This window comes from Porites lutea, chromosome 5, assembly GCF_958299795.1.
Source record: "Porites lutea chromosome 5, jaPorLute2.1, whole genome shotgun sequence".
NCBI classification, from domain to species: Eukaryota; Metazoa; Cnidaria; class Anthozoa; order Scleractinia; family Poritidae; genus Porites; species Porites lutea.
The window spans coordinates 43106719-43130442 of NC_133205.1; the positions used below are offsets into that span (position 1 = coordinate 43106719).

The 23724-nt window shown below is 39.2% G+C and overlaps 1 protein-coding gene across 1 annotated transcript; it reads left to right on the top strand.

Annotated features, from left to right (window-relative positions):
* The first annotated feature begins 11429 nt into the window (after window positions 1-11429).
* Window positions 11430-20712, top strand: LOC140938532 (neuronal calcium sensor 1-like). The gene is made up of 8 exons (XM_073388015.1): window positions 11430-11587; window positions 11739-11763; window positions 11953-12001; window positions 13956-14045; window positions 15239-15317; window positions 15786-15874; window positions 16293-16370; window positions 18882-20712. Exons 1-8 carry the CDS (start codon window positions 11524-11526, stop codon window positions 18999-19001), a joined length of 594 nt encoding a protein of 197 aa, XP_073244116.1. The 5' UTR covers window positions 11430-11523; the 3' UTR covers window positions 19002-20712.
* Window positions 20713-23724: the final 3012 nt, after the last annotated feature.

A 23724-nucleotide genomic window follows, 5' to 3' on the forward strand; every position in this document is an offset into this window, starting at 1 on the left:
CTTACTGTGACATGCGTGAACCTGAAGGTATGATCCCAAGTCAAGAGGCTTTATGTTCTCTTCCCCAAAAGTTGCGTTCTTAAAGGCTGCACAGGTCGTTTCAGGGTATTAAAGGGTCTGGAAGGCTTTGTTGGAGGGTAGGGAGATATAAATGTCAGTAATCAGCTCGAGTGTAGACCATTTGTTCGGTTTTAATTAATTGGCTTTGAATTATTTATTTCCAACATAGTTGTAACTTTTTGACACAAAGTTAGCCATAAGTAGCACAAAGCATTAGGTTAGATCATAATTTCAATTTTTTTTAAAGTAGCAAAAACTTATGCAGTGCACTTTTCCATCGGGCATGATCAAATGCGCTTTACAATGAGTTAAAAAGGTAAAGGGACACACAAGCCAAAGGCCCACACGGCCGGAGCTTATACTGGTTTATTTCATACATACTGAATTTGAGTCAACCTGAGTGAAAACATGGTTCGCGCCTTTATACAACCAATGAGAAAAACGAAACGGCTTTTTCACGTGTGAGTAGAACGTTTCGACCAATCACAGCGCACCCACCAAAAGCAACCGTGTTTTCGGTGGCTTTGTGTTTTCATTACTGGTTTTATTCTGGCAGCTTTGTCAAAGAGTTAAAGCGTTTAGATTTTTGGTTTGGATAATATCTCAAGAAAATTGCCAGAAGAAACTAAATAATGGCTGAAGGAGAAATCCTTCGCTTTCCCGCTTTGCAGAAATTCGTTAACCTAAGTTATCGAGGAACAGAAAAAGAAACAAGCGTTGTCGAAAGCTAGACGAGATGTCGGCTCGCTCTCCAAATTTCTGAAATCCAAGCAAGAAAGCAGAAAAATAGAAGAGATTCAATCACAGGAACTCAATGATTTTCTGGGCGAGTTTATAGTTACTGTTACTGTTTATAGTGATAGAAACGCATCAGCGAGTTCTCGACTCATCCGATGAGGATAGCCCGCCTGCTGTACCATTTCAGTGACAATTTTTTGTCAAAGCGTTTTTATTGATAGTACTTTTCGGTGTTTTAGGGGTCATTTAATGATGTAATCATCGTAGACAGTCTTGATTAAGTAAATTGTATTTCATTTTTGATCAATTTTTTGTCAATATTTTAACTCACAACATTTGTAGAGCCCAACGAATGGTGTACTTTTTATGACATTTGGTTTGAGCTGGCCCTTGTGTCTTAAATTCGCTGGTCATTTTTTCTAAATAAAAAGAAGTTTTCCTAAATAAAAAGAAGAAATTTTCACTCAGTATGTATGAAATAAATAAATTACTTCATGGGCAGGGGGCTTGTACGGAATTTTCAGACTCGTTGTTTGTATCAGAAATCGAACGAGCGAGCGCAGCGAGCGAGTGAGATTTCTGATATCTGATACATCACCAACTCGTGCGAAAATCCCGTACGCGTCCCCTGCCCGTGAAGTAATCTCCATTTCCGTAGCATGAAGCAAGCCTAGGTGTATTGCTGCTCCCTCCTCGACGGGATGCTAGCGATCGCAGGGTTTCCCCAAACAGTATTTCCTCACCCTTTTATACACCTGGATGAAGAGAGACAAAGTGGAGTAAAGTTCAATGTCTAAGGAAACCAACGCGACGTGCCAGGCTTGAACCCCGGACTTCCAAATCCATATGGAGGAACGCACCTGTACTTTAGGTCGAGGTTTTACTAATGAGATGACGTTACTGAATATCCCTAAAGCGGCTATCCCTAAACTATCCTTAGCTATCCACCAAACAGGCATAAAATGCTGAGGCATGACTACTAACGTCCTGTTTATCAATGTCACTAAGAAAATGTTCATCTTATTTTGTATCTAACGGCCGCAAAGTTTCTGACACTAACATGTGGCCATCAGGCACCTTTGCACTTCCTCGACCCAAGCTTGGTTGTCCCGAGTCAAATGATTTTGACTGGAAATTTGGTTGGAGATTCCAGGACACCGAAGACACAAACCCTAAAAGCGGGCGTTCGGAGAGTTTTCACTTAGACGCTGATGTAGAGTTATCTAGGGGAAGTTATGTAAACAGAAGTTTCTGCAATAAAGAAAAAGACTCTTTGTTGAAAAGAGAAAAGGCATGGCCCCAAGGTGACAACAATTACTTTTGCTTATTACCCTGTACGCTTTTTTGGTCCTCTTATTCATTTGGTTTTAGGCAACACTCAAGAAAAAAACTAGAATGATAACGATAATGGTAATGATAACCGATGAAAATAGTTTCTTCCTAGGCCTTTAAGCACGGAAGGGTTAAACTAAAAGAAATCGCATTCTATTTATACCCCACCGAAGTCGCTGTTTTTTTTTTCCTTTGTTGCGTTTCGGAGGGCCGGGTTAATAGAAAGGGTGGTGGTGAGGGGGAGGGGTTTGGGGATACTTATTTTAAAAACGATGCTCAACAGTGAGATTTGTCGTCAGAGCCGGAGAGCGTACCGTGTTCGGTATCATTCATTCAAAACATTTTCCCGTCTCTGATTGGCTCAAGCCCCCCGGTAACCAGGCAATATACATACCATCGTTACTACGGTAAATTACCCCCAATATAAATCTCAACCTCGTTTCCAGGCGGTGGCACGGCAGCCAAGCTATTTGGCATGAGTGAACTCAAAAAATGACGGAAAGTTCACGGCTATCGTATGACAAAACTATTGAATTACGGACAAAACTGAAAAGAGTGGAACAACCCAAGAACGTTAAAAGAAGTTGCTCGATGACCTCGATGGACAATATCTACTTTTTAAAGAGTATCTGTAACACCAAAAGCTTTATTTGCATGACCATAAAGGAATTACAGTATTGCAAAAGCTATTAGTCTAAATTTAAGTACTAATTCAACTAATTAGTACGTGCAAAACATTACAAAACGTTACAGTTCTCATTCATTCATTCATTGATATTAATTTGGTTCTTAATTCAAAGCATTGCGAGATAAATGAAACTAATTGACAGTTAATTAAATAATCAGAGGAATTCATAAGAAGAGATATTAAAGTATCGTGTGAAAGTGATTTGAAGTCAGGTATTTTAGTTTCTAGTTTGGAGAAAAATATGTCTCTGATCTAAGAATAAGCCTTACAATCTAGTAAGAAATGATTTTCATCTTCGATTTTGTTACTTGTACAAAAGTGACATATCCTTTCATTGCGAGGAATGTTTTCGTATCTACCTGTTTCAATTCTAAGTTGATGACTACTTATTCTAAATCTAACTAATGCTTTTCTCGAAGGGTTGTTTCTTGTTAAAACTAGGTACGGCGAGGGGCTATAGTCGTCTTTGATTGTACAATAAAAACTGAGTTTTTGTGATTGTTGAAGGGTCTGATTCCAGTAATTAAGAGACGTATTTATTTTTCATTATGCCGATATACCTATTAACTATTGACTATTGAGTCACTCAATGGATTACAGGAAAAGTCATAGTTTAGATCATAGTAGTCAACTATTTTCATGAGATTAGAGTAAAAGCTAGTTTTTCCGTTATGATGAAGGTCAATTGAAATTTGTAAGAAAAACATACATTTTATACAGTCAAATCCCTCTTTACAGACACCCACTTAATCCAGGCATCTCAAGAAAACGGACAGTTTGCTTGTCCCTGTGCAAAGAAAGCCCTAACCTTTTCTCTAAATTGAACCCACTTTATACGGATACCCCGTTAATACGGACACTTCTACGGCCCCCTCAGTATCCTTGTTAGCGGGGTTTGACTGCATATGAACTGTGCCGAGAGACCGGCCAAATGTTTTGAAAAGTGTCGACTAGGAGGTATTGGTGTCTAGAAAATTTTGAATGAGTAATAAAATGAACTATTCAGATCTGGGAGGCTGTTATCCTTGTTAGAGTAACACTCTTCTCGTTCTCCTGGCTGTATAATTCTTCATATCATACTCAGCCTCATTGAATAATCGATAAATATCGTCACCATCACCTTGCTTATCAGTTAGGCAGCGACGTTTTTGACTGCCATCGACACACATCAACCGGAAGTGAGCCTTTTCCTCTTTTAATAGGCCTTGACGCTACCAAATTTGTATTGCTAAGTGTCTTTACCTTTAAAGAGACGATTTGCGCAATAATTTGTTCAAAATCACGCCCGAAAAGTAAAGAAAGTCCACTTCCGGCTTCACGTCGCTCAGAAACTTCATTGCTTAAACTCCCTATCGACTGCTTCTAGTTTCCTATCATTCAATGAAGAACATTGTATTTTGATGCTCATTTCAGGGAAGTATTGCGTCTACAAGAAAGGCGTTTATCCATTGGGACTCAGCGAAGGGTTTGTACATTGGGACGATGAAGATAGAAATAACGTTAACAAAGACGGTGGATCACTTCCTGAAGGTGTATACGGTTCGGACACCAGGATTTTTTTCTGCTGTAGAACGGATGGTGATAAGTCAGATCCAGTGCCCCTCCCTCTCAGTAAGCCCTTTTACCTGCTAGCGTATGGTTCGTCTGACTGTCAACTCGTTAAAGGAGCCATTACTACTACAGAGTACATAATCTTTGATAACGAAGACAAAAATAACCAAGACTCATCAGGTGGAGTACATCCGTATGCAAGTTCTAATTTGATCTACTACTGTTATTATCAAGGTGAGCTTGTTTTCTTTACAGTGATTATGGTGTTGTTTGCTATGCTTTTCAATCGTCAGACCAAACAGAAAAGTTCGAAACGCGCACTCTGATTTGCTTGCTAGGAAGCGACTGCAGTTAATTTACTATTCATCTCAGATGCGAGAACATCCTTGAACCCAGAGGCAGCTAGTCTGGATCGTGGTATTTTGGATTCATTATGAATAAAATCCCTTCATGAGAAAAATTGCAGGAGAAGTCGTGGGAAGAGGAGGTTGACCTCGATAGACCCTTAGGGTTGATCCATACTCGCGGGTAAACCACTGTCCCGTGGATAGGTATTAGGGAAACCAAGTGTGTTATCCACTGGATAGAAATTTACCCAGTGGATAGCGCTATCGACCTTGAACAAATGGGGCCTGGTCTATAAACTAGGACTGGCTAATGTGTGATTGATGTGTGACTGGCTAAAGTGTGATTGAAGAAAAGTTAAACAAAGACTTGGATGAGGTTCAAAAGTGGCTGAAATCCAATAAACTCACATTAAATGTCAAAAAGACAAAATATATGATAATTGGAAGCCACTACCGACTAAAGCATTTAAATGGTGACTTAAACGTTACTGTTAATAGTCAACAATTGACTCGGGTGACTGGGAATAGAGGTTGACGAGGCATTGGGGTGGCAATCCCATGTAGATACCATCTGTAAAAAGGTATGTGCAGGTATAGGGGCCTTAAAACGTATTCGTTCCCTGGTGCCTCGCTAAACCCTACTGAAAATGCATGATGCTTTAGTCGCTTCTTATTTTGATTATTGCTGCGAAGTCTGGGGATGTATGGGATAACGCCTATGTGACAGACTCCAGAGATTGAAAAATAGGGCTGGGATAATTATAACATTTAGTGATATAATACACTGAAGATCTGCGGATATCCTCCAAGACTTGAGATGTGATACGCTTGAGCAAAGACGCTCTAAACAGCTCGCAATAAGTGTTTTTAAATCTCTAAATTTACCCTGAGAGTTTAAAGAACATATTTAAACCAACCTCTGGGGTTCATTCCTACAACGTGCGAGGTGCCTCGAAGAACATTTTTGTACCAAGGCCCCGTACTGAAGCCGCTAAGCGGGCTTTTAGCTATAGGGGGGCAGTCATGTGAAATGGCCTAGAAAATGAGACGAGAAGACGAGATAAATCTCAACTCTTTCAAGTCTGCCCTGTCTTTGTCTTGAACCAGGGATTGCCTTGAGGGAGTTGAGATAAAATTTATTTTAGTTATATAATGTACCTTTAAGACTGATCGATTTTTGTGTAATTAATAATATATATATAATAATATTATAGGATAGATTTTCTTAATATATAGATATATTTTAGCATTAACGTAGTTTCTCTGAAAATTTTGTTATGTAAACGGCTCACTGGAAGAGCATTTTTAATGAAGTGATACCGTAAATAAAGCTTGATTGTTGTTGTTGTTGTTATTTGTTATTTTTTTAGCGCCGGCATCAGTGAAAACAGCTACCAACTGTTCGAATCTTTTAGAGAAGACAACTGCCACTAGTGGGGTGATTCGCTCAAATTTCCGATGGCTGTACAATTCAAATTTGTCGTGTCAATGGAAACTTTCCTCTAATCCCACCATTGAGTTAACCTTCCTGAAGTTCGCCACAGAAAAGTCACGTGACATTGTTCTCGTGTATGATGGCGGATCGACTTCTTCCCCTCTGATTGCCAACTACAGCGGACACTCTGTGCCTGCAGCTATCAAGAGCTCTTCAAACCAGCTTCTGGTCACATTTATATCCGACACACATAATGAACACCCAGGATTTGTGGCCAAATATCAAGGTACTGATGCCTTGTGGCTTTGGGGAAGCTATGAGGCGTGACTGGGTTATCCCAGCATTCAAAGTCTTACTAAGGCTAACGCTATATTATGTTTCTCCGCATAAAACACGCCAGAAAACGTAATACTTATACGTACTTTGTTACATTAGGGGGTGGGATTCGGAATTAGAGTGATATAGAAAAAAACAAACTTGAAGGCCTTCCGCGCTAAAACTAGTCGATCAAAATCGTTATGGCCTTTGGGCTAACAAAACTTTAATGTTCTTGTAGAGCATCTGAGAGAAATCGTCACACTACACCGAACCCTACTATTCGAATCTTTACGCACTCCCACTGTCACATTACAAGTCAGTGGCAGCCATAGAGGGTTGTTTTCTCATTGTTAGGAAGTTCATCAACATGGCAAAGTTTCAGGGGCACTGTTTACTGCTGAGATGCTGAGAAGACTGAGCACCTTTAAGCACCTTTAAGAATCCTTATACCGTACGGGTACGTCCTGACAAGGACAAAACAGTTATTCAAGTCTGCCCACGCTGGAGTGACATTGCGGTGGGAATGCGAAACGTACTGACTATTTCCAGGGGTTGGTTTTGTGATCATCATTGCCATAATTTTTTTTTGTTTTCAAATGCGGTAACTAATAAATGGCGAAATTTGATCCTTTTTGTTCTTTTCATGCCCTTAGCCGTTGGTCCTGGTGCTGCACGTCTTGTAAATGGAACTCACTCCTCTGGAATAGTTCAAATATTTTATGATGAAAAGTGGGGCACGGTCTGTGACGAATCCTGGGATAACACTGACGCTAACGTAGTGTGCAGACAGCTTGGTTTCTCCGGAGCATATCACTCTGTCAGCAGCAATTATGAAAGTTTACAAGCAGGCCATGTGTGGATAAACAAGGTAAACTGTTCCGGTAGAGAGTCGCTTCTTTACAATTGCAAGCACAGTGGGTGGAGAACTAGCGACTGCTCCCACAACAGAATGGCAGGGGTCAGTTGTTCAGTGGTTCGCCTGGTTGATGGTGGTGAAAGATTCGGACGTTTGGAAGTTTACTATGGAGGACAATGGGGAACAGTCTGCGATAATGGCTGGGATATAGCAGATACTAACGTTGTGTGTCGTCAGCTGGGATTCTCTAATGCAACTTCCTTCTCTAGTGGGTCTGAGTATGGTGTAGGGTCAAGTCGAGTATGGATGGCTGAAGTGAAGTGTCACGGAGATGAACACTCATTATTGGATTGCCCACATGACGGCTGGGGAAAGCACACCTGTACTCATAGCAAGGACGTTAATGTGGAGTGCGTTTAACACTCTGAGGGATGAATACAAACACTAATGAACATAAAAAGAAATCCACTGCACATGACAAAAATCAGATCTGTGATCATTACAGTATTCGCATCAGCATACAGGACACCCACTGTCTCGATATTGCATGGTTGCTTAGTAACGCTAGCGACATGCGCATTAGGACTTGTAGGCTCTTACCATGTGTTCTTGCCAAATGGCGGACTTTGTACATCGCGTTTGTTTGTTATAAAGATTAAATCCTGTTGAGATTTCAAGACACCCACCACGAAAAAGACCGGAAAAGCTGCCGCAGTTTACAGTTAATTTTTATCAATAGTTTTTTGTAACTAATACTTAATAATTCCTAATATCAAATCTTTTTCTTTTCGAGGGAACGGAATCTTCTCTCTCCTAACTGTCAGCTGCCTTCGTACTAGCTCTGAAATAATGATTTTAACTTTGCCAGACCCAGACAGTCGATAACTCTCTTCTTCCAAAAAGACACGTTTTGCAACGTAGCAATTAGTGAAGCAAAATAACTCCCAAACCTTCACTTCTGGGATTTTGTCGGCGACAAAATGGACTTTTCACCATATATATTTTTTCTCAGCCCCGGAGGCTTTATTTTGGTCTAAAAATAACGAGAAGCGCCCCCCGGGTCCCTCCCCAAGTTTCACTGTCTTACAAGGCTAGAGTCTGCTATACAGCTGTTTTAAAAATGACCTACAGGTTTTGCTTTTGTTCGAATTTGTGTCTTGTTAAGCTATTGTCAGTATATTTGTGTTTGATCGTGCCATGCTCCTTTTTAATTTGTGTGTTCACCAATTCAGCAAGCGCGATTGTTGTCATTGTTGCTGTCATGGGTGTTTCGATAAACGTTTATGTTCACAGCTCGCACAAACGTTCCCTTCTCCTTTAAGGAAACATACCTTTTAGTGGAGGTGCGTGTGAATTTAAGCCATTGAAAATGAGAACTCTGAAAAAACTTATAATCGATTGAACTGGACACGTCCCACGAAATACACGACCCGTACTTGCAATTGAACATGTATTTGAATTCGAAGCCCCGGGGGTGTACTTCCTTATAAGAGGCTAATGGGGATGTGCAGCTGAAAGGGGTCGCATTTTCACGACTGGATTGACTATAACGGGGTCGCATTTTTAATAGAGTTACTAGAATGTGGTCGCACATTTTCGGAAGACAGTTCTTCATATTTACGGCTCCTGCGGTTAGCAAACGTACCAGAATGTTTGTACTGCAGATGAAAAGTAAAGTGTTCTTCATTGAATCTAAAAAATGGGTCAATTTATAAATTAGAAAGTGACTAAGCTGGGATCGCGAAAATTTCATATTTGCCCAGAAGTGACTAAGATGGGGTCTATAATTGGCCACGGTATAGACTATAATGGGGTAGGGGCTCTGAGAGGCCAGTGGCACATACCAAGAAAACATTCACCCAAGTACCCCCACCCCCCGGTATTCCAAGCTATACTCAGTAAATGTGAGCGGGAAGTACTGAACAGTTAGAGTGGTTTTCGTTTGAGTGTCGTAAAACCAAAACCAAAGTAATTACTCTGGCCAATCACATAGGACACAGACAATACATTGAACCAATCAAAACTCGAAGTAATTACATGTGGCTGACGCAAAGCGCGGGAAAATGCATGCGAGCGCGTCACAATTGGCTTTGGTTTTACTTCTGATTGGATGAAAAGGTGGCGCGAATCTTTTAAGCCAATCGCATCGTGTAGAAAATGCAAAACCAATTACTTTTCGACACTCAAATGAAAACCGCTCTAATACCATGAACCATAGGGTTCTTAGTCAACACAAAGGGAAATTATTCTGCATTGAACGGTTTTCTGCATCAATATGCCCTGACAGTCAGGGAGCAAATGTACTCCCGTGGGAAGTTAGTGCTTAAAGCAAGCCACTGGTCTAGATATGTTGAGGGGACCTTAGTGAATATGAAAAATGTTGTCGGCAGGTTTGTGACCCGCACCGGCACGATTCACGGGGGATTAGAGCGGTTTTCATTTGAGTGACGAAAAGTAATTGGTTTTGCACTTTCTACACGATGCAATTGGCTTAAAAGATTCGCGCCACCTTTTCATCCAATCAGAAGTAAAACCAAAGCCAATTGTGACGCGCTCGCATGCATTTTCCCGCGCTTTGCGTCAGCCACATGTAATTACGTCGAGTTTTGATTGGTTCAATATATTGTCTGTGTCCTATGTGATTGGCCAGAGTTAATTACTTTGGTTTTGGTTTTACGACACTCAAACGAAAACCACTCTAAAACATGTAACATACAATGTTAGTATGGAAACGAGGCTACGTCTTAAATCGTCTTTATTCCCTCTTATATGTCAATATTTCATCACCAAATTGTAAGAATAGCTTTACTCTAGCATTACACACAAAGACCCTTCCACCATACAAACGTCTGTAAAATTTCGCGACTTTGAGGAGCTATATCTTTGTTAGTTTTCAACAAATCACTTTCAAACTTGGCAATCTTACTAACTTAAAGCTAAGACGCTCTTTCTGGAGATTTCTAACAGAGTTGACGAATTTTGCCTAACTTGTTCATCAGTTAAAAGTTGAAAACAACCGTGGAAGACCGTCTATTGAACAATACACACTGAAAACACAATGCAAATTTGTGAAATCAGCAACATAATCCAGCTGTAAACAAGAGAGCTTCTAATATCATGACAAAAGATTGAGCGGCGCTCTTTCGCACGTGAAGCGTGCGCAGCGGAGCACCATGGGTAAGAAAATTTGGTAATCTTAGCCTGTTCCAAGCGTTCAGATAGTAGAGCGCGGGGAGAAAAATTCACGAAGAAAAAAAAACGAGGGGAGACTAGAAGGGAAAAGGGGAAGAGAACTCGCTCTGCCCCCCCCCCCCCTCCCCGTTTTCCCGGTGTACATCTTAACTCGCCCCCCATTTACCGCCACGCTCTACTATCTGAACGCCTGGAACAGGCTATGGTAATCTATGCATCCAAGAAATTTTAGCTCTGAGAAAATCGTCCGTACGGAGTACGTCCGAGTGTGTGTCCACCCATTTATGTAAGCCAGGGTGAAATTTTGTATAGCCACCCGGACTTTAAAAAGAGATAAAAAACAACGACAGCGACAAGGCCGATTCCTTCTCTCGACTTAATTTTAGTGTCTACATTGGCGTGGATAACAGAGAAAGAGCCAGAACCAGAGATAAAAAAAACAACGGAGACCAATTTCGTTTGAAGAATAACATAAAAATTTTATAGAGGCGGTGAGAAAATGAGAAAAGCTAGCGGGCTCCGAGGTAAAAATGAGCGGCAGCGAAAAAAAGTGAACAGGACCACATACAACACCTCCTCCATAAAACGTGTAACTCGGAAGTTTCTGGAAGTTTCACGTTGTCGTCGTGCAAAACAACGGCAAAAAAAAGAACAAAAAAAGTGTGCCCCTTACTGTTTTTTGGCTGTTTTCGTTGTCGTCGCCGCTTAGCATTACACGATTTTATATTTTCTTTCAGTAAACTATAAACATTAAGGAGAGCTTCGCTTTTAGCCCTGGCTAAATCTATATATTCTATCATAGTGCGTTTAAAACAGTGTGTTACCCAGAGACTTTGAAAAGGACATGAAATCGTGGCCCCGTGCAATGTGTTATCACATGATAAAACTCGTGTGGGATCATGGGTAATCCAACAAAACTATGGCGGTCAATTTGTGGAGTTGTGGTTTCAGGTGATAAAAGAGATGCTGCTAACTTAAATACTTAACAGCTAATAACTTCAACATCATGGGACACAAGGGGAGTAAACTTAGCCAAGAGAACATACGAGAGCTGCAGCAAAGCACGTATTGTAAGTTACAGCGCTTTCCTTTTTACTTCGATCTCACTGTCATTAGATCGGATAAGCTCACCGCTTAAATAGATTTTGATACCGCGGTCAGCAATTTTCCCTGTTAGTTGTTTACTCAAGTGCTAAAATGTCTTGTAATTTTTTATTTCAGTCGATAAGAAAGAATTACAGAAATGGTCAGTATATGACTTTTTTTATTATTTTAAAACGAACTTTAAAGCTGATGTTTTGTCATTTTAATTGACTATGAGTTCGCAGGCTTTTGTCAACAACATTATTGTTATTGAACTTTTCTGTTTTGAATAACTAAGCTGAACTAAAAATCCTTCATGTGATCAATCTCTGCCTTTTTGTACCTCATTTAGGTACCGAGATTTTATGAAAGATTGCCCTTCTGGCGAGCTCAAGCAAGAGGTCAGTAAACTTGTAAACTGTTATCGTTTGCATAAACTTACTGCTTGTATACGGCGAACGTAAACACTTGACACGCCGTTTGTTTTCGCATCTTTTCCCGTATTTTTAATCATTTATTTTTATTTTGTATAGAAATACTTAAATTCGTGCCTTTTTCAAATCGCTCGCAATGATCAAGAGTGTTCAGCCAAATTAAATACCGTTTGAATTATCCGAAAATGTCAATTCTTAAATGACCGTAGTACAAGCTAAATTCTACAGAAATACAGGTGCTTTGCAGCGCTTAAATTTAGGCCATATTTTTTCTAACAAAAGACCAGAAATATGTTCGAATACAAGTTTAAGAAGCGCTTTTGAAAGCGAGGTGTGTCTTTTAATGACCATTCATAAGCAAGGTTTGTTACTTGCATATTATAATCCATTTCCTTTAAAAAACTTATGAACTTATTAATGGCCCTCCTAATAGGCAATAAAACAAGACTTTATTTTTGTCTTAAAGGCTTAGTTTAAACCAAAACAAATGAAGTGAATCACAACTGAAAATATGTTTAAGGTTTCTTTGTGAATTGAAAGTAACAAAAATAGAAAATGTCGAGTATTAATTAAAAATATCTCTAACTTGTTACGCGAGTCCTACTGCTACGTATAGGTAGATTGTTTATGTACATTCGCCATATTTTGGTTACACTCAATTTGCATAAGAAGTAGAAAAATTCATTATTTATATTTATTTATATTTTCGAGATACTCTAATTTTTATTAGTGTGCATGGTTTAGCCAACTTTAATGAAATTTTGTTGGAATTTTTTTTTCTATTCAGTTCTCAAAGGTTTAAATATTATTTAAGGTTAAAGCAAGGTGCTATTTTGCAGCATAGAAATGTCACACCTGATTGTCATGTTGGCATAATTCTTGTGGCCAATAATGTTTTCCATCATTTTTATGGAGCCTTGTTGCTCAATTTTATTATGTATTTTCATCTACTAGGAAGGATAATTTGATTAGAAAATTTGGATATAAGATTTTGAAATCTAGGTTTCAGATTTTTAAATTTAATGCAAGATCTGAAAATCAATTTTGATGACAAGAAAATCGATCCTCAAGTTGAATTGCAATTAAGAAATCAATTAAATTGGATTCTCTACTATTTCAGTGAGAAATCTGAACAAGGATTTGCAGAAATGTTCTCTTGAACAGTCGTCTTCAATGTCTTATAATAATATGTGCACATGCAAGACTGCTGCTCTTGACAACAGCTTTTAAATCTTTTTTCTGAATCCCCCCCCCCCCAAAAAAAAAAAATATGTGAAAAGGCATTAAAATCTTTTTTTGGATTTTGCATTTTATTGCAGGTCTGAAATCAAGGTTTCAAAATCTAAATCTAGATTTTTCAACTGAATGCACCCGAAATAGTTACCTTAAACTGGAAATAATCTAGTTTCTAATATCATTAATTGCCTCTTGTTAACTAGAGAAACCCTTTGCATGATAAATGCTCATCGTGTTGCTGTCAGCAAGGCATTTTTTCACTGTTTGTAGGTCGGGAATAAACATAGCAGCCTGTCGAATTATCCAAAAAACAAGCAACCCCTTGCCACTATTATTCCTAGTGTGGGAAAAACAAACACTTTGCTCGGATTCAAAGCCAGAACCTAACAGTAATGCCCCAAACTTTGTTTAGAATTGGAGCACTGGGCTGGCTTTTGTTCGTAATGGTACTTTGCAGTTTCCAAAGTTTTTTATGCAGTTTTGTTTGTTGCATTTTTGTTGCTAGGCAACTGATGTACTATATATGGGTAACGGTTCCCAAGATTCAACTGCCCTGAAGCAACCCATGCACACCATGAATTCTGAGAAATCTGCAAAGCTTGCACATACAGTGGCTCTGTACAACATCTTTCTAACCCAAGAATTTTTCTCATATTTTATTTGTCTATGTGTATGTCTTTTGTAGGAATTTCAAAAGATATATCAGCAGTTCTTTCCCTTTGGTGATCCTTCAAAGTTTGCAGCTTTTGTCTTTAAAGTTTTTGACAAGAACTCTGTAAGTAATTTTAAACGTCTTTCACTTTTTTCGTGGCAACACTGTTCTTTCTTCCAGATTTCATGCCGTCTTGAAGCAATTCATGTGCTGAAGCCTAACTTTTTTTTTTTTCAATGGTTCTGTTTTTGTTTTATCCTTTGAATAGTTTTTTAGTCATTTTTTTTTTGTCCTCCATTTGGTAATGTAGTATAATTATGTGCAGTTATAAGAAAGGCAAAACAAAAAAGTACCCCAGGATAAAAGAACCACTATGTCTTTCTTGAGCTGAGTAGGACTCACTCTAAACCAGGATAATTTCCACTCAAAAGATCAGAGAGATGTACAATAGCCTGCCCCACAAACCAAACTCTAAAACTCTGGTTAAGTCTGTTTGCAAAACTGCACTGAAATCCTTGTTCTGAGCCCCCATCTGGGTACTAGGATTTGAGTATGCACCATGATTGGCTTGTTAAAAAAGCCTTTGTGGATTTGCCAATCAGGATGAAAGGAAATTTGAAAGGCACTTCCAGTAATTTGTTGAATCCGTTGAGGCCCAGAAAAAGGATCTTGGCGATGCTTCATGGATGTTACTAACCGAGGTTCAATTACATCTGCTATGCAAGCTACATGTACAATGAATTAGCCCCAAGAGCATTTTTGTGTCTCAATTTGGACAACTCAGTAAATCAAAGTCAATTTTCATGTTTACTTCTTTACCAGCAATAGATTACATTTTCAAAGCAGAGTGCAGCCATTCGGCAGCTTCTGTACATGATGTTTTCTTTTTCCTTATTAATATATGTGACTTGCGAGGCATGTGAGCACAACAAAGTGCATGAGTCGTAAATTCTAAAGAATAATAAGGGTGCATGTTTACATATGGAATGGATCAAGAAAACAGAGCTAGTAAGATATAATTGTTTATCAATTATCTGTGGTATTTCTGATCATGCAAGGGTATTCGGGTATTTCTGATCAACTGCAAGTCAAGGAGGTCGTACAGCAGACAGCACAATAATAATATTTATTTCCCCCTAATATTGACAAATTTGTTTGTTTACTCTCTGAATGATAATAAATTACATTTATTTAATTAAACAGAAACCTATTTAGTCTTTCCCTTTCATTGACACTTACAGTGTAGTTAGGAAGTTTAATTGTTTAATTAGGAACTCCATTTAATTAAAAAATGCCATCTTTTTTGTTTTCCTCAGGATGGATCAATTAACTTCATAGAGTTTATCTCTGCTTTATCAGTTACTTCCAGAGGAAGTTTGGATGAAAAATTAGAGTGTAAGTATTACCTTTATAGCTATTTTCATTTTCTCTCTCTTTCTCTCCCTCCCTCCCTTTCTCTTTTACTTTTTATTCTTTTTCGTTCATTTTGTTGTGTTGTGTTTTTTTTTCTCTTAGACATGTAAACTATTATGGGCTGCCACAGGAGAAGTAGTTGTACATGTCTGGTTGTTTTGCAATTATCATGGGTTGCTCTATACTTCAATTATGACACTGTGTGTTAAATATGCGCATCTCTGACTTTTTGAAACTATAGTTACAACAATAGAATGAAAGAAGATTTATATGAAAGAAGATCATTGCAGTTATAGATGCAACTTTTCTGTTGTGAAAAGAAAGCCTGAAAAAAATTCAGGCTTGTATAGGACTGTTCAGATAGACTGTTGATTCTCTCAGGTTAACAAGTCAGACAATAAAGCATATGGTTCTTTAAAACTGTGAAATATGATTCACTCAATCTTTCAGGGGCCTTCAGCCTTTATGATCTTGACAAAGATGGCTATATCACAAGAGAAGAAATGCAGAAAATTGTGGAAGCAATTTATTGCATGGTGGTAAGATTTGTTTATTGATTTAAGCTGCATTTGATGACTTGCTAAATGGCATTTTAGACCAAAAAATTATGCATTTTTACTCTTTGTGGTTCTTTCATACTGAGGGTTGATGCCACAAGACTCCTGAAGTTTTAAAAAAATAATCTTCTGGGTTGGGTCTGTCATAAACTCCTTGATAATTTTCCTTTTTTTAGCCCTTGTTGAACAGTTTCTCTAAGTTGATTATTTTCTAGGTTAATTAATCATGCAGTGAAGAAATAGTGGCTGGTGATTTAATCAGGAAATTTAAACTTAAAATCCTGGAATTTCGTTTTCTCTTAGTTGTAGAAAACATGGCTTATAATAATATTATATTGACTGAGTTGATAGGTTGGGGGTTTGGTCAGTAATTTATGTTTCTTTGTTTTTACTTTCCTAGGGTAGTATTATAGATTTACCAAAGGATGAAGATACTCCTGAAAAAAGAGTTGACAAGATTTTTAAACAAATGGACAAGGTAAATATTAAGTAACAGAGCCAGTTCTCCATTCCATACAGCAACTTAAGAAGTAAGTGTGAATTTTCTGAAACCTTTTCCTCTCTTCTAAAGGGAATATTTTGTGCTCCCTCTGTATTTCCTGTACTCATCAACTAGACTTCTTCAGGCAAGTTATATGTAATACTGTGCGAAAACATCTCCCAGGACAAAGAGAGCAGTTGCAGAAAATTTGCAGTTAATATTAAGTTGCTTCAGTTGGGCCTATATAAACATTTGGAGCTGATCACCATCGAACTCTTGGGGTAGCAAAGCCACCCCAAGGCTTTGGTAGCACTGATCCTTGCGCTGTCTTAAGGCAGCATAATTGTCAGTTATCCTTTATTCAACCTTTATTCAAAAATTTTTAGTCTTGCAATAGGGGTGCCATCACGCAAGATGTCTAGCTATTAAAAAAAAATGAAATAAAGTTTAAAATAACGATTTCATAACAATAACAAAAGCTCCTACAAAAGATAAAATGGATAAAAAAATCATAGCATTAATTATTGTACAATTGTAAAATTCATTATTGACTCAAATGCTCAAATAAGACTTTTTTCAATCTATCTGCGGACTTAATGTTAACAATTTCTCTTGGTAACGCATTCCAGTCCTTGGCAGTTCTACAAAAATAACTATTCCTATAAGTCTCAGTATTTGACAGCAGTTTGAACAATAAACTTGCTCTGGCTAGAGTTCCTTAAATGTCTTCTGCACTTCATAACGTAGTCAGGAAAAGCCAGGCCGCCATCACCATGAATTACTTTATGGAATAAGGTTAACCGTGAGATTGTTCTTCGTACCTTCAGCGGTATCCAGTTTAACTCGTTCAAGAGGTTGGTAACTGTTCCTGGTTTCCGCGTATAACAGTTTTTGACGAAGTGTGCGGCTCCTCTATGTACTCCCTCTATTTGTTTGGCGTGTTCTTTTTTTAACTGCGGGTCCCAAACTGAGCTGGTGTATTCCACGTGAGGCCGCACAAGGGCCTTTGTAGACTGCCTCTTTCACTCCATAGGGGCAACCGCCCAGGTTTAGCCGGAGACGTCCGAGTGATCGATTGGCCTTCATGACTTTGTTATTTACATGCTGGCTCCGATCAAGGTTTCTGGACAATTCTACGCCTAGATAGGGATGGTGGGTGACCGAATGTAACACTTTTCCCATAAGGACGTAGTTAGACTCGACGGGATTTTGCTTCCTCGATATTCTAAGGACGTGGCACTTACTGGGATTAAATTTCATTTGCCATTTCTGGGCCCATTCTTGAAGTGCTGTTAGATCTGACAGCAGTTTGGCGGCATTATTATAAGATAAACAAGAGGGGACCGAGGACTGTCACTTGGGGGAACCCTGATAGAACTGGCACTTCCGGGGAGTTGAACCCATCAATGACAACTGACTCGCTTCGACACTTAAGCCATTGTGTTAGCCAGGTGTTAGGAACACCACGTATGCCATAGCAGCACAGTTCGTTAGGAAACGTTGGTGCAGAACCGAATCGAAAGCTCTCGAAAAGTCCATTATTTATATAGTCAATTTGCTCACCTTTGTCAAGGGAACGAGCTATTTCTTCTGTGTAGAAATTAATTGAGTTTCACATGACAATTATTTTTTCGAAAGCGTTGTTGGTACTTTGATTAGCGCTTGATTTGAATCAAGGTAGGACGTCGTTTCGTGGAAGATACACTGTAATGTGTTCCATGATTTTACTGGGCACTGACGTAAGAGAGATTAGTCGAGAATTGTCCACTTGACTCAGCTGCCTTTCTTGTGTATGGGTACAACAGTCGCTTTGAGCCAGGCCTGAGGGACCGAGCCTGTATGGAGCGACTGCGTGAACAGAAACTGTAGAAAAGGAGCTAATTCAGCAGCGGCCTCCTTTAATATGTAGCAAGGGATTCTATCCGGTCCATTAGCTTTTTTGCAGTCCCCCGTCTGAAGAAGTTTTTTTATCCCTGCTGTACTCAGTAAATTGGCTTTCTCCCGACTGTCGGACACGACATCATCGTTGATCTCCAAGGGAGCGACACCAACATTGTCTTGCCTTTTTGATCTTATGTAGGTCCAAATTTGTTTGGGCATCGTAGGTTTACGAGTTTCCAGGTCCATGTCATCGGTTTTGAGGAGGTCCAACAAGTACTTATTATGTGCCAGAGTCAACCTTTTCTTAGTTGCTTTGCGTAGATCTTTAAACTTCATGCTAATTATTCAGCAGCGGTAAACTATTACATACAAAACGGTGACATTTACAGAATTTTCTGACTTGGAATTGAGCGCTGTAGTGATCAGTGATAATGTGTAGGCCTTAAATCAAAGTAAATATCAATCTAATTTCAATTTATTTACTCTGTCCATAGTGGGGAGTTTGTAAGCTATACACGTCGCCCAGTGTAAAATGCTATACCATTACATGCATACATGCATGCAATCACTTTCATGCTATTCTTTCGTTCATTTATTGTTATAACTATTATTATTTCTAACATTCAGAACAGAGATGGGAAGTTGACGATGGAGGAGTTTCGTGAGGGATCTAAATGTGACCCATGGATAGTTCAAGCTTTGGCAATTGATTTACCTCATGAAGATCTCTCTCAAGCTGAAGATTAACTTACAAACAGCACTAATACGTTAGCTTGTGTGCCACCTGAGAAGTAAAATCTAAAATAGTCTTAGTTTGTAAAAAATCTTTGTCAATTTGTTCAGTAGATATCTAATAATACATTTAGGATGTGGATGGAATGGACTGAGCCGTTTTCTATGTGTTGTGAAGAGAAACTTCACTTTTACCTTGAGAGAAAGGTGGATGATGTGCTGAGAGTAGTGGAATCTTCTGGTTAAGGGAAATTTTTTCGTGGATAACAAAAGAGTAAATTGTAGCCCTGCGTTTCTAGAGTCGTTGATTACCTGTGCTTTCTCTTTTCCGTAGTACAGTGTGTTTATGTCCAAACAAGTTGGTGTAATGAATATAACAAAAATACTGTGCATGCAGTGACTCAGTCAAGTACCTAAAGTGACCCTCACAACAAACCATGGTTACAGTTGTGCTCCAAGAAAAAGCAGCGTGGCCGTTAAGTGAAAGTGACACTATAGTTCACTATTTTGTGTGCAAACCTTTCTGTATTTCTCCTGTGTAAATCCCCTGTTCAGTAAAAATATTTCGGGTGAGTAAGAAACGACGTGATTTATTAAGGTCAGCCATTTATGTGGCTTCTCCTTAAACGCCAGGCCTCGAAAAAGAGACCCGTAAATTAGGTTTATGACGCGTTATTTTATGTAGCGTATTCTATAATACTCAAAATCGGAGAAAGTGTATTTAATTTTTAGAATGATTAGATATAGCTGACTAACTCCGATATGTTCTTAACTAGACATTAATCAGCGCATAAACGCACTAATCGTCTATCAATGTCTGCTGTTTGGCTCTGCTCGTGCACTTATTTTTCAGTAGTGGGGCTTTTCTCTTCGTTCTGGCTTTCTTTTTGTTTCTGTGTTTATTGTTTAATCTAAACTTGTAATGTTCTAAGAGCTAGAACTCTGTCTTCATGTACCATTGATGTATGTTTAGTTATTGATATGTAATATACCATCTATTAAGTTATTTGATTATTTATTAGCTTATATTGAGTCGCCAGGTGTTATAACGATTTTTTTTGTAAAATTTTAGGCATCGTTGTGTGAGAGTGTGCGATATTTATGTAGTTCCATCTGTGGATAAGTAGTAGTATTTATATCACCATACAGGTGTGTAATCGTGGCGAATATGTCATGCATGTTGTATTGATCAGCTTACATGTAGTTTACTTTTCAGTAACTGCGATGCCACACTTAAAAAGGAAATTTTTACCTTTTTAACCCTGTCCGTCAAGTTTTCATGTTTTTTTTTCTTTGTGTTCTATTAGGGGCCTGTTACACGGCGAATTTTAGCCAAGGCGCAGTGTTAAAATTGGGCGGAAAAATTTGCAGGAAAAGGCTTGCACATTGAAAACTCAACCAGTGAACATGCTCCCAAGTTCACATTTCGGCCCTTCTGACCGGGCTCAGTGAAATTTCCAGCCCGGATTGTGCATGATACCCGGGCTAGAAATTTCACAAAACTAGGGCTGAAACTCTCCTGAAATAATTGAATAGGCTTTTTAAGACGATTTGTTCCGAAAACGGAGTTGAAGTCTTAGCTCAGCTAACCGGGACTGGAATTCATCATGTGATCGCCCCCTAGCTTATTCTATCTGTATAGGTGCCTGATTAGCTTGACAGGATCAACTCAGTTTAGTTATGTTCAAGTTTTATCTGAGCTAATAAAAACGCACATTTTCTCGCATTTCTATATTGTACTGTATCGGTTACTCGCCCGGTGTAGAAGTGTCCCGAGAATGCTAGTGGCAAACAGTTGTCTTCCACGTTGGACTTCGTTTCGCACTGACTTTGTATCTCTTGTTTTGCGAGGCAAGAAAGTAGAAAAAGGCCGTAGTTGAAATGAATAGTCACAACATCTGTTGAGAAGAACGTTTGAGATGTTGAGACAATGCTGCGTTAAATAGACAAAACATTCCTTAAACAAAAATGGATACATTTCAAGAAGTGTACTAGAAGAGAACCCACCTTGATTAGGGGTAGGGCACTGTTGGAGAACCAGTAGCAATTGTTATTATCTCCTAATTCTCTAGCATGCAGTATGCAAATGAAAAACCGATCGTTTTGTAGCCTAGGTGAGAGGAGGGATACATAAAGACACCAGCATTTTCAGCCAAGTGTTGGGTTCTGTTTGCGTAAAAGAGCCTTAACATGTCAAAAACAAAAGGAATGTTGTGACAAAGTTCTGCGTGTGACAGTTAGACACCCCCTCGCAACGTACAGGGGTGGCACTGTAGAAAACTTTAAAATCAAGTTTACGACAAACGTCAATTAGAGCCCCGTGACATGCACGTTTTCCCTTTACATCACATATACTAGTCGTTTGCTGTCTGTTCATTACTCTCCACAAACATACTGAAGTAGTTTCATGACATGTTCATCGATGTGAGGATAATTTTGGACGTGCAGTTTTTATCGGCTTATCTCCTAATTTGAGAAATTGCCAACTTGAACCTGATGTTTACGGTGAAAGTGATTCTAAACCTTTTCTGGTAAAACCGACACGCCGAGACCAGCATTAAAATATTCGAGACTACGTAGCTTTCTGGCATCTCTACCACATCGGTGAAGACTCCGGGTTCTCTTCTAGTGAATTTCCCTTTTTTTGGCGTTACCGTCGGAATTTACCTTAATTCTGCATGAACTGTATAAAAAGTCGGATCAGGAGCTGCTGTATTGAGGTGTGTAATCGGCATGAAAAGGGGTAGGAATGCGCGTAGACTGCGAACCAATGAGCTGAGATGAATGAAACCCGGGGGGTACTCACTAAGATGGCCTATACAGGGAGGCTCCTTGCGAAAGGGGTAACTTCAGTTTCAGGGCTTCAGGTATTAAAAGGGTAGGAAAGTCTCTCATTTCGGTCTGTAAAATAGCCAAAAGGCGGGCTAACAGGTGCATTTTTTGCTGCAAGAAGAGTCAAGAGAACGTTCCGAGTTTTTGATTTTTTCATGTTTCAAAGACAGTTCATCAAAAGAGACAAGGGGTCCAAAGTTCCTAGCCTGCGAACAAGCTCTCCGGGGCACTCGGGCGGTGGGGTGGGGAAAAAGAAGGAGAGCTTGCAACTACGTCTCGATCTGCAATTTGAATAAATATCTGCATCGAAAAAGTCGATGCGAAATGCTGATTGGCGGAGTTGACACTTGCCGGTAGAGACCCTGATCTCAGTTATAGAGTGTAGTCTAAACCATGACCTTTCCAGCATTAGCGATTGGTTAGTGGCCAACAAACTGACTCTAAATAAATCCAAAACTGAATTCATGGTGACTGGGTCTCGGCAAAGGTTAAGGATTCTATCTTCACCGATCTCCTGCTCTTGCGATTGGTAATTTCCCAATCTCTCAAGTTGCCTCTACCAAATCTCTTGGGGTCCACGTCGACGCGCATCTTTCCTGGAATACACACATTACTAAAATCTCTGAAAAAGTAGCTTCGGGCATTGGTGCCCTAAAGCGCTGTCGTCCTTTCATTCCTCCGGAACCTTAATTTGAGCGTACAATTCGATCATCCAGCCACACTTTGGTTATTGTGACGGTGTGGAATAACTGCTGGGCAACCGAATATACCATAATATACCATAATGCTCTTTGTTTCTCACCCCAAAATCTGAAAACAATGCTTATGCAAATTTTGGGGGTGACAAACAAAGAGCATTATGGTATGTTATCGTATTTCTGGAGTGGCAGAAGCTCCAAAATCGCGCTGCCAGGATTTTGAATTACACTGACTAGTTAAATTGGACTCAACTTGCTCGTCGTTGTGAACTCCACACAGTAGACATGGTTTACAAATGTACTCACGGTTTAGCGCCTGAATATTCACAGGATAGATTTGTAAACCGTGTTTCGAATTATTTCTTAAGAGATTCCTCTAATAAATTTGATGTCCCTCTCCCCCGCACCAATTATCTTAAAAATGGTTTTCGTTATAGCGGGGCGGTCTTATGGAACGGTTTGCCTTCGACTCTTCGGCAAGCAGAATCCATACACACTTTTAAATCTGGCTGCAAGGAATTCTTCAAATAGTATACACTAGGCATCCATGGAAAACAGGCTAACTTAATTTATATACTATTTATTATTTATTTATTTATTATCAATATTATATGTATATCTATTTTATATTATATTTATTATCATATTATTATATAGGTTAGATCGTAGGTTATATGTATATATTTCATAAGAATAGCTTTAGAATTTTATAACAGTTATATGCCTGATGTTTTTACCGAGTGTAAATAAAGTTACTTGACTTGACTTGACTTGTTGACATTAGTCATGACGTCATTACCCTTGGAACGTGGTTTTTCAATGTTTGTTTACCTTAACGCTCGTTTCCCCCTCGCGCTGATTGGCGGAAATCTGACAGCCCAGTCGACGGAGAGCCACAGGGGAATTGAAAGTGGAATTCAAATTCCAGAGACGTAGTTGCAAGCTCTCTCCATGCTCTCCTTACCTTTCCCGCCCCACCGCCAGAGCGTGTGAAAGGGGTACCTTTTCAGTTAAAAAATATCTAAGGGGCTGGACCTCAGGGCAAAGCCTTCCCGTATAAAACTTTCTCAAGTACCCCCCGGGAACTAAAATCTCCGCCCCTGCATTGCGTGTGATATGCTCCGCCGCGTGATTCGGTGCGTGCATTCATAATTTATTCACGGTTATCTTGTCCGACAAGCATTGGATTCGACGATATAGTTTGAAAT